The sequence below is a fragment of the Hetaerina americana genome, unplaced genomic scaffold (assembly GCF_022747635.1).
Source record: "Hetaerina americana unplaced genomic scaffold, ioHetAmer1.1.p SCAF_8, whole genome shotgun sequence".
In the NCBI taxonomy this organism is placed as follows: Eukaryota; Metazoa; Arthropoda; class Insecta; order Odonata; family Calopterygidae; genus Hetaerina; species Hetaerina americana.
Window position 1 is genome coordinate 10,068,572 of NW_027287427.1, and position 14,257 is coordinate 10,082,828.

The following is a 14,257-nucleotide window of genomic DNA, read 5'->3' on the forward strand; positions in this document are numbered from 1 at the left end:
ACCAATTTGACTATCACCAAGTCACTCAAAAGCGGAGTCATTGATTTACCGCAATCCCATACCTGAAGTTATATAAAAATCCAATTTTACGGCCTAATTTTCGGATATGTTATCCATCAGACTATCCTATTTGGCTTTGAATAGGCGCTGACTGTATGGAATAATCATAATTTTTATTTGTCGTTAAGTCTCATGCATAACTACTTTTATCTTGAATGATTTTCCACGCCACTGTTGCGGATTATTACTCCAGAGATCTAGAAAAATCAGCACCAGTTCGCGTGGTTATTTGTCACACTTGTCCGGGGGTTCCACCCCATACTTTTTCTTATTCTCAGATCTCAAAAAACTGTTACGGTGGTTACAATGGTTTTCAATGCAATCTGCTGAGTTCTACAAGGATGACCTTATAAAATTTAAGAAACGCTGGGGGAACCGTATTCAGTGTGGATTCCAAAAGTAATGCAAACAATTTTTAAAAGTAATTTAGTGAACATATTTGCACAAACACTTAAAATTCTTCAAAGTACTCTCCTCGGGCCTCGACACATATTTTCCAGCGACTCTGCAGTAACCGATTCGCGCCCTGGAAGGCGTCTTAGGGGATCTCTCGCAAGGTCTTCGTTATGGCTGATTGGATCTCTTTTATGGACGAAAGACGGGTTCCCTTCAGGGCTGCCTTAATCCGAGGCAACAAAAAGAAATCTGCTGGGACGACGTCAGAACTATGGTGGGGGGAGGCAGCGTTGGCACCTGCTGTTTGGCCAGGAACTCGCGGACTCGTAGCGCGTTGTCGTGATGGAGTTGCCAGGTAGCGGAGGTGTCTTTTCTCTTCCTGTTTTGGCAAACACCTTGGGCACAAGCTTGGGAATCTCTTTCCTCATTGCTAAATCTTCAGTAACGATTCAAAACACAACAGTAGATTACAAGTTCAGTACATGGGTAACCATCTTCATACTCAATCGGCGGTCAGAGTCCAACAGTTATCGAACACGAGCCACATTGTTGTCGGTTTTGCTGGTTGACGGCCACCCGGGAGCGTTGTTAGTCGTGAAACTCTTCCCAGCCCTTCTTGAAGGCCATTGACCACCTCGAAACTTGTGAGTAGGACAGAAGAGAATCCCCGTTAGCCTCACAAATCATTTGGTTAGTCTCAAGAGATTTTTTCAGTTTAGTACAAAACTTAGTGATCGCGTAACGTTGCTCGATCATCGATTCGATTTTATTTTCGTGTTACGGTCGGCGCGCAGAGGTTTACAATTACTGACGTCAAGCGCTTCCACAGCTTGGAAAGCACTGATACAGATTTCGCGGTAAAGTTTAGCGTCCTCTTCCACCTAATCCAAGTGATTTGATTCCACTCAGATCAATAGAAGCGGCGCGGAAAATTTAATCGCATAACTTTTGAACGCATCCTGTACATCTCTTAATGGTGCTATGTAGAGAAGTCTGAAGAAAAGGACATAAAAATTAAGTTTCTATGTTGATTATATTGCTAAAAATAATTATATTTATTATTGATTATTAGTAATAATAGTAAGATTACGATACCCCCTCGTAATTATTCGGAAATACGTGCTTAGAGTACAAAATACACTTAGCATCAATGTGTGTGATTTGAAAAAAAATTACGATTGATTTGATGAGAATTTTTGGGAGGGGTTTAAATCTCTCAAAACACTAAAAAAATGCAGTCAAAATTATGGCCGTTCCTCCGTCATCCCCATCATTCCCCTCCTGATTATTCCTCATCTCCTCCGAGTAATTTTGAAAACCCCCCGTTCTAATTCCACCTCGATTCTCGGAACACCTTCGAAAGCGGCGATAAAACTTGCGTTGTGGAGGGGGGGGGGGACCAGATTACGTGTCCCCGGATAGTAAGGAGGATTATGGCGGCTGCGGAAGCATGGGAATAATGAAACGAGTGGGGGAGAGGTCGTCGCCATTTGTTCCCGTCAGCGTTCGAGAGGGCAGGGGGGGGGGGTAGGGTGGTGTTTTGGCCTCGAGTCCCCGCGATTTGGAGTCCTTGTTGTTTGGGAGGGAACAGTCGGTAACGCTACTGCGGTATTCGCGGAATTCAGTCCTCTCCTCGCGTCCGGGGGGGTGGGGGACGCTTCAACCAGTCATCTTAAGCAGACAAAGCATACTTATATTCATAACTATTGAGTCACAGTTTAGCACTACAAGCCAACGATTTAAGTGTCACGGTACTCATATTATGCTCCATAATGTGGCTTTATGTAGTCTCATATCTCAAAAAGAAAAATAATTGACATTTTACTTATATAAAACCATTTTTAAGATATTAAAGTATTTACCAAGGCGATCCAGTATTTTTTCATGATCAGCAATTACAGTCTGTGGTAACATGTAATACTTTATCAAATGAATTACTAAGAGGTTTTAACAAATCCAATTAGGGTGAATTGGCTGTGAAAACTTTTGAAAATGTCATATTTAACATAATATTACACATGCGTAACATTAATATTAAATTCGCATATTATTATCCCGTAAACTCTGATAAAAATGACAAGTAATATTTTGATTTTTAAACACATATATAAGTAACCTTTCCATATGATGTATTTCACGGTTTCACCGCCAATTTTCGTGGGACGTGGACTAAATGACATGTGAAGGATGGTTGAGGCTAATATATCTTAGGGATAATCTTACCCTGTTGACATGATCCCGTAGTACGTTTGAGTAGACAAGCGCCACGGCTTCCAGGGCCATGAAGGTGATGAAACCGATTATCCAAGGCACCACGAGACCCGAATTTTCCTGAAACAGTGAATGGAATAAAACTTATCATTAGCTCATTGGAAAGCAATTTTAAGGAAATGCATTAATTATAAGGACTGAGAAAAATATGCGCTCATTTTCCCATCAGTATTTTTACTGGGATCATTTGTCATATTTAAGACTAGTTGAGCTGTATTATTTTCTCTCTCCTATGTACGCACGTGTCTTATATATATATATATATATATATATATATATATATATATATATATATATGTATATAATACACATGTTCATATACATAAGGAAATATCTTCCCACTTCCCTTCAACTGCAACTCCCCACTCTCACCCCCACACCTTCCATCTCCTCTCGCCCGTCCTTTCAGGCGTTTACCCTGAACCTAAACCCTGTAGGAGGTGGTTTTATAATGGAAATAATATAGGACATATAGAAATGCTGGCATATAGAAATAATATAGAAATGCTGGCTGCATGTGAGGGTCCTGCAATCGATGTTTTGCTCCTAATTTTGGCCTCTCCTCTTTTTTGTCTCACAGTTTGAATATCCAGTAGCCATCCCTTACAATTTGAATGTACAGATTGTATATATATGTATATAGGTTCACTATTAAAGCCATACAAGTCCCTTGTAATATTGTCATGATTCCATGAAGAGATGCCTTATTCCAGGGGTTCCTGGCCAATTGTTCGACGCTTGAAGCATGTTTATGACTACCACAAAGCTTTATTTTCTGAAACTTATGCAATTTAAGCAGAAACACCAATGAAATGTATTGAATTGTTTTAATTTGTATTGCTACACTCTAATGGAGGACTTATTTATACTTTGGACTTGCTTAAAAAAATTTCCATCTTTCTATCTATTTTTCATGCCTACATAACCCTCAAACCCATTACCTTTGATCTCTCCTTCCTCCTCTTCTCTTTCGTTTCCCTCTTTATCTCTATTACCTTTTTTTTACGCAATGTCTTTCGACTTCACTGAGAAAGTTGACTCTTAAGTTTTTATAAGTGTACTACGCCTAAATTAGTATTCTTTCAATCTATAAGGCTATAAATTCATTTATCATCCAATTAGTTTATCAAAATAATTAAAAAACAATCAAATAAAAATTTGTAAAATAGCATAATAAGAAAGTTATTGCCTCGCTTTACCTTTTGCGTGACAAAATTATAATTAGTAACGTAGGAATGCACGGTGTGCGTGTAAAAATCTTTCGCTCTGTTCAAATTCGTGGCGTTTTCCGCATTTCTATTAAGGTTATTTTTTTTTCAAAGTACGTATATTTGAAGAATCGTAGGATACAAGTGTCTTTCTGTCTTTAAAAATTGGCCAAGAATGTTTTTAGTCGCCGAAAAAGTACAATTTCACAATGCCTCAGCTCCGAGATAATTCTTTTGGTGTAAAATTTTCATATCGCACTTTTTTTGCTACCCAAATATGCATGTGTTGAAAAATTGACACTGGAAAATTGACATAAAATTTAAATTTCTTTTTGATATATTTTATGCCTATGTTTGCAAAGTATGACCTTTACAACCTTAAATTTCATCCATAGAAAGGCATTTAAACTAGAATAAAATCCAAAATCAAGTTAACAGATGACATATTCACTCTTTTAAGTTTTCCGGTGATCTCATTCTGATTTCCCCACAAAGTATAACAAAACTACCGACGATAGTAAAAAGTATCTGACATGAAGTTTAGTTCAATATCGTTCAGTACGAGATTGTCCAAATTCAGGAAAATTTTTACCTTCGGAAAAGAAAATACTTTATTCATCCACATTTATTTTACTATTTACGACCTAGGTTTCGACTTACGAGTACAAAGCCATTATCAGGTGATGACCGATGATGACTTTATAGGTCGAAACCTAGGTCGTGCATGATAAAATATATGTAGAGGAAGAAAGAATTTTCTTTTCCGATATGAATATTTTCGGCCAAGTGACGCCTAAATCCATTCTAATTGATAATAGTTAAACACTATTTTGGACTCTCAAACGTGGGTTTAATTCACTTACAAAATAGCTTCAGAATCGAAGTTGATGAAGCGATCACCATTTTTAGAAAGGACATGTCCCGTCTCAATTATAATTTACGTCCATTATGCGCATGAGTTAAATCTCAAAAGAATTCTCTCAAAGTATTTCTCATATTTCAATATCCAAGGCAACTCAACGGTAGTTTCCATACTAACGAGTTCAGGGCGAAATATATTCCCTCCAGTGAATTGAACAAAGTTCCGGGGGTCACTCGAAATACGTCTTGCATTGTTCTTCTCCTTTCTCGTGAGTTCCTCTCAGCGATGCGGACGCTACCTACTCAAGCCTGAATTATTTTTCCAAGCTGTTTATTCAGAGATGGAAACCTGGTCAATTATTTCACCATTACTGAGAATTTAGTTCTTATTTAAATTGGATTTTCAATATTGTTCCTTCACCAGAGGTGAATAGAAGATTTTTGTTGATAGTTATTTAAAATAAATAGGGTGTGGGTGTGGCTCGGTGACTTTATTTTCGGTGTTTAAAAATGAAGGTCAAACAAGAACTTACTTTCGTAGATATTGCTCCATAAATATTTTTCTCTATACTATTAATGTTTGCCCATGACTTTTAAATGATCTAATGTAATATTGTTATAGGGGAATTATAATAAAGAGACGAAAACTCTTGAAATTTTCCACCACATAACCCCTGAATGTACAATTTATATTGGCGCTATAAAATTCCTAGATATTCCTTTAATTAGATTTTTGTATTCAAATTATCTATAGATATTGGTTTGGCTTGTAGGTAGGTTCGGTACCAGGTGAGTCAAATAAAAAACTTTGAAATTGATACCTTTTTTAACCTCGCAAATTGTTTAATGCAAAAAAATCTCAGTAATCTTATCTCCATATCTACTCTCCATTGCGCATAGAAATATTCCAGCACTTTGAAAGTCCACAATAACTCTACAAATACCATGGTTTTAACTATTAATAAGGCTTGTGGTGTCTATACTTGATGCACCTGACCTGGTCAAGTTTATTTAAATGGGTCTCTTGGAGAGGGGGTTCGTAATGGAACTCTTAGAGAAGTAATGCAATTTAGGAACTTCCTAGTTCTCATGTAAACACAAACAAATGTTCCTTTGTGTTGCATGGTGCAAATGCAGGTGACATGTTTACACTATTGTCGCGCCATATTGTTGCTTCCTCTCATCAAGCTGCAAACTATGGAGCAATAATGAAACCATGGCGAAACTATTGTCAATTAACAGAACAGTTGGCACCATGTGAAATTTTAGTGCAATTTCAAGTATTCCGCTTGATTCACCCTCGCAGATCATTTAAGGGTGTGGTAGTTTAAATACGAAGAATGCTGGGTTACTGTAGCGAAGACGGATGTCTATTTCGGGTGACACCTCTGTGCACCATGAATGTCACCAAAACTGAAGCCAAGGTCTTCATAGGAAACGTAGGTGGCACAGGGGAAATACCCTTCTATCATGAATGTTTCAATGTCACATACGCCCCTAGGCTTAGTATTAGGTGAGTTCCGTCCCCTCCTATTTAACCAACTTTCATGTCAATTACTGTGTTTTCGTAGGTATCAATCTGATATATATATATATATATATATATATATATATATATATATATATATATATATATACACACACACACATAATTTTACTCGATTGTGTATAGCGTAACTTCTGACCTAAATTAGTTATTGTTAGTTAAAATATAAGGACACATTTGTTGAAAAATTGTGGTGGAGTTGAAACAAAAATAACTGAAGAAATTTTACGGAAGGATTAAACCCTGACAGAATGTATTAATTCAGGGAAGAAGTTTTCAGTACATCCATACTGAAAAAACTAAAGAGTAATACCGCCAGAAAATGATTTTTTGACACGAAAAAGAATTGTTTCCTCAATTCAATGTATCTAAATCTAGAACTTCGCTCCGTTTACAGAGAAGATAGATAAAAAATGAATTTGTAAAAAAACTTAACCGATAATATATAACTTTCTATATTTTATTGAAACCATTATATTTCGAAGTAGCACGTCACAAAATATTTCTTTCAAGGTACGATCTTATAAGGCCGTAAGAAGCTCAATTTCAACATCCTTTAAGTTGCTTGGAAGATTAATGTTTAATGTGGAAAAAATGATTGATTAACTTGAGTGCTGCTTCAGCATTACTGCATTGAATATTTCCTTTCGATCAAAAAATCGTCAGCTGGGATAATTGAAATTCAAATCAAGAGCGAAGCCGATCTGTGGAGTAAATAGCTCTTCTTTGAATAAATGAACAGTATTTACAAAAATAGAATACTTGTATTTTTTGGTGAAAAAATACTGATTAATTATCTAGTGATATTTCTCAAAGCAGAAGCTCAAACCATCGAATTCATCTTAAACGAACTCTTGCTTAAAACAACTACAGTGGTTTATATTTTTTTCTAACTTATTTTAATTCAATCTTAAAAAACGGCGAAATTACTATTTAAACAGCGGCATAACTTGCTGATTTGCATAGAATTTGCTCTTCAAATCAAATTATGCTGCCGTGCTCTCGACATCGTTCCTCATTAAAAAGGTTAGTTGTGGAAAATCGAAAGATTTTTTTGTTTGAAAGAAAGATCAGGAGGTTCTAATTGGTCCAATGGCGTTTTAGTGATATTTTTAGGCGGAGAAGGATGGGTTAACCTAAGGAGTTATAGATGCTAATTCGGAGTCTCAGGTAAAAATGAGCGAACGCATTATTAGAGGTTGATTTCTTTTTAATATAGCTGACGTTCTAGGAAAGGAGTTCAAAGAAATTTTGGCGGACTGTCATAGACGGCAAGAAAGACGCTTTCTGAAAGAAGAAATGATGTTCACTCGTATATTTCTTCGAGTTGAGATGGTTAAAGGTGCGAGGGTCTTTGAATCTGCTACTTCATCAGTTTATCTCTCTATTTTTGACACTCTTGTCTAATCGGATCAGTTTTACTTGAGTGCGCTTGAATTATTTCTTAAATAAAATCATTTTTCTTAATTTTTCGCCCTTGGACTCCCAGAAGCGAAAGAACTAGCTACTGAAGAAAATTTGAAAATTAGGTTCCTAGATTTATTCCTATCATTTTATATTCTCTATTAAATACCTTTTTCCGTACTAATTTAATACGATTAATGTTTGAAAACATCTTATAACACAAATTTATTGATTTTTTTAATTTGTCACAACTATTTTGTGAGGCTATAATTTTTCCTTGGTAATATTTTTGAAAATTTTGAAATTCACCACGAAATATAATCAAACTCTATTATTTCAAGATATATTTGACGTTAAAATTCATCTCATGTTCTCGAAAAGGGTCGCGTCTCTTTATTCGCGATTAACTTTCATGAGTCATATTTCCCTTTTCACTTTAATTTGCTATCTAGATTGAGGATACTCTTCATTTTGATCATTTTGGCACTGAAGCTATAAATATACATATACTCAGAGAAAGATTCGTGGCAGACAAGCGTGCCTTTCGAGAGACTGAATTTTATAATTGGAGATCGTGACTTCGATGATGTTGAGTCACTCCGCGTTAAGACTTAAATAAGATAGCATGCGTGAAACACACCAATGGAACGATGAATAAGCTGTGAAGAATGGAATCGCGCTTTGATGGAATCACGCACGGTTGAAGCCAAGAAGAAAAATACAAAATGTGAAGGCCACATTCCGCTAACCTATTCTGTTCATCACTCTTACTATAACTTGATCTTACGTTAAGGAATACACAAGGCTACTGGATTAACGATAAGCCATCGCTTGACACTAGCTTTACCAAGGACCGTGCAACCATCATTTTACTCAACACACATGACTTGTTAGAGAAAGGACCCTGTCCCGTGACCTTTCCGCGGAGGGCGTTTAATTCGCGTGCTATAGAGCGTATATGGAGCTATTTATATGGAGCGTAGCTATGCACGGCGCGGAAACATGGTCATTGAAGCAGGAGAATAGACGTAGATTGGAGGCTTTTGAAATGTGGGTGTGGGGAAGAATGGAGAAGGTGAAATGGACCGAGAAGAAAACAAACGAGGAAGTACTTGGTATTATTATTATTATTATTATTATTAATATCGATCGACCGATCAACTATTGAAATGTTTAGGAAAATGTGGGAGGAAGAGTCTATATGGACTGATTCGTAGTATCTATGAGGAAGGAATCTGGCCGGAAGACTTTGTGAGATCTTAGTGAGTTTTAGTTCCTATTCCGAAAAAGGTAAAGGCTACATCATGTGAGGACTATAGCACAATAAGTTTGATATCCCACGCAGCTAAAGTTGTTCTCAGGATCATAAACAAAAGGATAGAGATTAGGACATATGATTACTTAGGGGATGAGCTGTTTGGGTTTAGGAAGGGGCGAGGTATTTATTTATTTTATTTATTTATCGACTTAATAGGGCGAGGTTGGGACTAATAGTCCCTTCTTCCACCTAACTCTACATTACAGACATTTGACGACAATCACATACAACCAAGCTCTAGATGGAGGGAAATCCACCTAGGTGGGAATCGAACCCACGACCTCTGGGTTGGTAGGCGAGGACGTTACCCCGCCGCCACCGAGGCCGGCATGGTATGGTGGGCGAAGAGAGGGGTTTGTTGGGAGAAATCCTATGGAGGCAGGAAAAGTGGATCTAGGGGGTGTTGACAGGCAGTGGGGTGTTGAAGACTGTAATAGAGGGGAGAATGTTGGGCAAACGAGGAAAGGGAAGGAACAGGATAGGGATGTTGGACGGGACGAAGGGAGGAAGAAAGTACTCAGAGATGAAGAGGGACCTGATGTAGAGTAGGATAGTGGATTTTGTGTTTTGTTAGGAGTCACAAAATATTTCTTTGGGTAATAATAATAATAATAATAATTATATATAGGTATAAAATTTTTTTTTACACATATACATTTATAAATACATGCGTGTGTGTCTGTTTGCGCGTATGTATATAATGTGCACATTCAAAAACTAAATCCCGCCATATGGCGAACAAATATTTATTCACATGGAAATGGATATTAGGAAAAGGGATAGATATGGGATACCTATCCCTTTTCCTTGTACCTATTTCCATGTGGATGAATATATATATATATATATATATATATATATATATATATATATATACACACACATATATATATATACATATATACATATGTATATACATATATATACATATACATATATATATATATATATATACATATACATACATATACATACATATACATATATATATATATATATATATATATACATATACATACATATACATACATATACATATATATATATATATATATATATATATATATATATATATATATATATATACTATATATATATATATATACTATATATATATATTCACGAATATTATCCTCGGAAAGTATTCCTGGAAAGGTCCGTAAGCTGATCAAGAGGCGTTCACCTTATCAAACATTTATGGATAAATTTCCCTTTCGAGCGAATTGAACGATGACACCACACAATATCAAAACGGACTTTTAAGAGGTCTCGCGAGTGTAAAGTGCCTAATTTCGTTACTGGGACAAACCCAATTCCTCTGTCTTGCTCTTCACTCAGGATTCCAGCAATTCTGCCGGTGATGAAGTTAACCTTTCGGGTTGTAAGGGCGTTTAAATTCCTTAAGGTGGAATCGCTCTCCTGAATTATGACTTATTTCCGTGATGACAAAGGTTATTTCCTGAGAATATCTATTTCTAACATATGCATCTTTCATACTAAAAACGGCAAAAAGCGGAAGCGGACGCGCCGTACATAACTACGCTCCATATCAAAAATGTAACGAGCCTTTTCGTAACTTCCTTACCCAACGTCCCTGTCATCAATCCCCTCCTCCTTTTGAAAACCTCTTTGCCTAATGCAATGAATGCACACACATTATTTTAAGTAATCCACCAGTTAAGGTCTGTAGCTTTAGAATGGACACAGCTACCAAATACATATTTTGTTCCTCCTTACAAAAACACAACCCAACACTCTACAAGTCGCTCTACATCTCTGTGTACTTACTGCCCCCTTTCATCCCTTCCAACATCCCTATCCTATTTCTGCCCTTTCCTCGTTTGCCTAACATTCTCCTCTCTATTACATTCTTCTGCGTGCTACTGCCGATCTGTACGCCCCATTTCATCCATTTTTCCTGCCTCCTTATGTATTCTCCCAACTGTCCCCTCTTCTACAGCAATTACTAATTTACCTTTCCGTCCACTTCACCTTCTCCATCCTTCTCCACACCAATATTTCAAAAGCCTCCAATTTAACTCTATCCTACTGCTTCAATTACCATGTTTCCACGCCGTACGTAACTACACTCCATATCAAAGTTTTAGCGAGTCTTTTCTGAACATCCTTACCCAACACTCCTGCCAACAATTCCCTTCTCCTTGTGAAAACCTCTTTGCCTGATGCAATCATTCTCCTTACGTTCCAACATCAATTTTCGTTTTAATTTAAGCCGTCACAAACTTTCGCAATTTCCTATCTCTGCGATTGGGTGCTAGAGTCCGTGTTACATCCAGATTGCTGGATTACGGCGATTATATGTAAATGGTCGTGATTGATTCTCCCGGTGGAACTACTCTGTTCTTCCTTTGGAGATGTTTGAAAGTCATGCATGATCGTATCCATTTATTTGTTTTGAATAAAATCATAATCAGTTTATACTTGAACGAGAATAATCTCAAAGTTTCACTCTTATCTGATTAACGCTAACATTCTGCCTCGGATACGGGTGATGTGCTGACGCTTCAAGTTTCCTAGACGACTAATACCAATGGAACTTGATGATAGTGCGAAAACCATTGGATAAAATACAGGAGAGAATATCCCTTATATTTTAGCATTGATTATCATCTAGCTAGACAATTAGCTTTAGTTTCGAAAACTTTTCTGTAGAACTTACCTTATATATTCCGACGAGTAACACTATGCTGAGGATGATCATGAACAGCTGCGTTCCGATGATGGCAAAATAGGAAATTTGAACACCTTTGGTCAGCCAATTGTTGCACATTTTCCGTTAAAGAGAAGAAAATTCAGACTTTAGTTGATATTTATGTAAATTTTAGACCACAGCACAAGTGGAAAGAACTCATAAAACCTAATTATGTATTTGTTCAATCATTAGTCCAGGGGAAAGATTGTGTTCATCAATGAACGTTCAAATGGGTAATCAGTGTATTTGTATTTATTTATAGCAAGATTCATATGATTTTTAATGAGGTCACAAGGTAAAGGTCCAGTAAACATGTGATATCTCAATAGATGTCGCGCCGTTATTCACTTTCAACACTGAGTGCATACTACATTTAGTCATTGCTATAAAATTTTCATTGAGATAATTTGATTCAATGGGAAAAAATGCCCCAATTAAGTTAAGATCATTTTAGGTAATTTAAAGAATAATTCTTTTGCCATATAATAATTTTTAAATTGGACAATTCAAATATTTCATATCCCTCGATTTTATGGAAACATTTGTACATATAAACTACTTTGCTGTTTCTATGTTTGATACGTTTAGTGACAGGGAATATTTTACCTTTTTTAATAAAACTGATTCTGTAATTCTTTTGTGATGGATTTTTTTTAAATATTGCACGTTGTAAAAATAATTTCATTGATTGCATTCTTTCTTTGGACAGGATTTTAGTGCTCAAAATATTAATGCACTTAATGTAAAGCAAAAAATATACTATTTTTTGATAGTACTTCGGCTCGTATTTATAATTTTTGACATATGTCGACATTAAAATTTTATTAGATGTGTAGAATTGCATTGAAAACAACAGGCCATAATTGAAATATTAATTGTCACAGATTTTATGAGTATTAAATATTACATATTTGCACATTTCATGCATATTTATACATATACATACACACACCAAAATAAACAATTATTCACTACGAAAGAATGTTTATTTTGGTGTGTGTATGTATTTATAAACTAGTGGCCAATAATTAAATACTACTATGACATTTCATATTATTACTATTAAGTGGATATTAAGTGGTACCAGTCGATATAAGTGGATATTTAACAATATCTACTGATAATACATTTTTTTACTTTCCAAAAACATAAGATATTGGTACATAGCCATGTGAAAAAACGCTAAAATAAGCCACGTGCTCATTATAAATGTAAAATCTTAATATTATGCGAGAGTTCACTCATTTTCGTTGGTGAATACTCAAATCACTTCCTATATTTTGCATTCCTTTTACTTCTCGAATAAATGGACGTCAACATTATTTGAATTTTTGGTAGGAATGGCGGAAGTTGTCGGCTATGCATTCATGCCTACAACTTAAAGTAACATTTGTTCATTTTGATGACTTTTTCAATTCTACTGTACATTCTTGGCGTTCGAGGGAAGCAGCATAGCAGGCCTCTTCCTCGAGCCTTTCTTCCCTCACGTGACCTTCCAAAATTCCAATGTAATTTACATTTCATGCAATAGGAAGTTAAATTTCTTACCATAGTACACGTCGCCTAAATCTGTCGCTCGTTTGGCGTTGACTCCTATCCTCCAACTGTGCAATAGCACCACCAGGATGGAGATGTTCTGTCCTCGTCGACAACGGAATCAGACCGAGAATAGAGAGGAAACGAGAACGAACATTAGACAAGCAGATTCAATCCAAATTGATACTTCTGGGTCCTGTCTTCCATTTGACCAATAATCCATTCACAATTGAAGATATTACCATCTCATTCAAGTCATTTTTGAAGACAGAATATGGTAATTTCTGAAAGTACTCGTATATGTTTTAAATATTGTGTATTAGCTTTTTCACGATTAAAATTAAGTGATAGGGGAGTTTATTCCTAATCCTAGAATGAATTGAATGCGGATAAAATTTCATTCACTCTAGGATATATACTAAGACAATTTTTGCCAATTTTATGTCCAAAAACCCTGTAAGAGGTTAAGGTGCCCTCTTCAGCTATATAATGGCTATTCAGGTGAATCATTGAACGTAGATTCTTTAGGTACGTTGTCAATTTTACAACTGAATATTGTCACATTTTTCTGAATTACATGACATGGTATCTTGATTTAAAGAGAAAATTCAGTAATATTGCAAGAGTACTGAGCTTTGAACGTAAACATTAGTAAATAACATTATATTTTTCCGATTTTCGAATAACTACCAAATAAATTAGACATTACATTAGATAAAATACGAGCTTAGTTTGTTTTTTTAAGTGATTTGATTTTTTTTAACATGATGAAGTTTTCCTAGTGAAGTAATCGAATCATCATCGCCTTGTTGCACGATAAGTGCTAAGTGCTCATTTTTACTGTGTTGTTCATGACGTCAGTACTTAGCAATCGTCATTAAATGGGAGATGAATTCTCTCACTGGTCGAACACTGCGGTCAAATTAATAATACATGTAAACGAA

The 14,257-nt window shown here is 35.9% G+C and overlaps 1 protein-coding gene across 1 annotated transcript in view; it reads right to left on the bottom strand.

Moving 5' to 3' along the window:
* The window catches only part of LOC139697769 (uncharacterized), a 387,739-nt gene that overhangs the window by 18,143 nt on the left and 355,339 nt on the right, over positions 1-14,257 (bottom strand). Inside the window, exons 4-6 of the mRNA XM_071596608.1 lie at positions 13,326-13,413; positions 11,745-11,830; positions 2,680-2,787 (exon numbers count right to left, since the gene is read on the bottom strand). Of these exons, the coding sequence (XP_071452709.1) occupies positions 2,680-2,787; positions 11,745-11,830; positions 13,326-13,413 (282 nt within the window). The remainder of the gene's footprint in view (positions 1-2,679; positions 2,788-11,744; positions 11,831-13,325; positions 13,414-14,257) is intronic.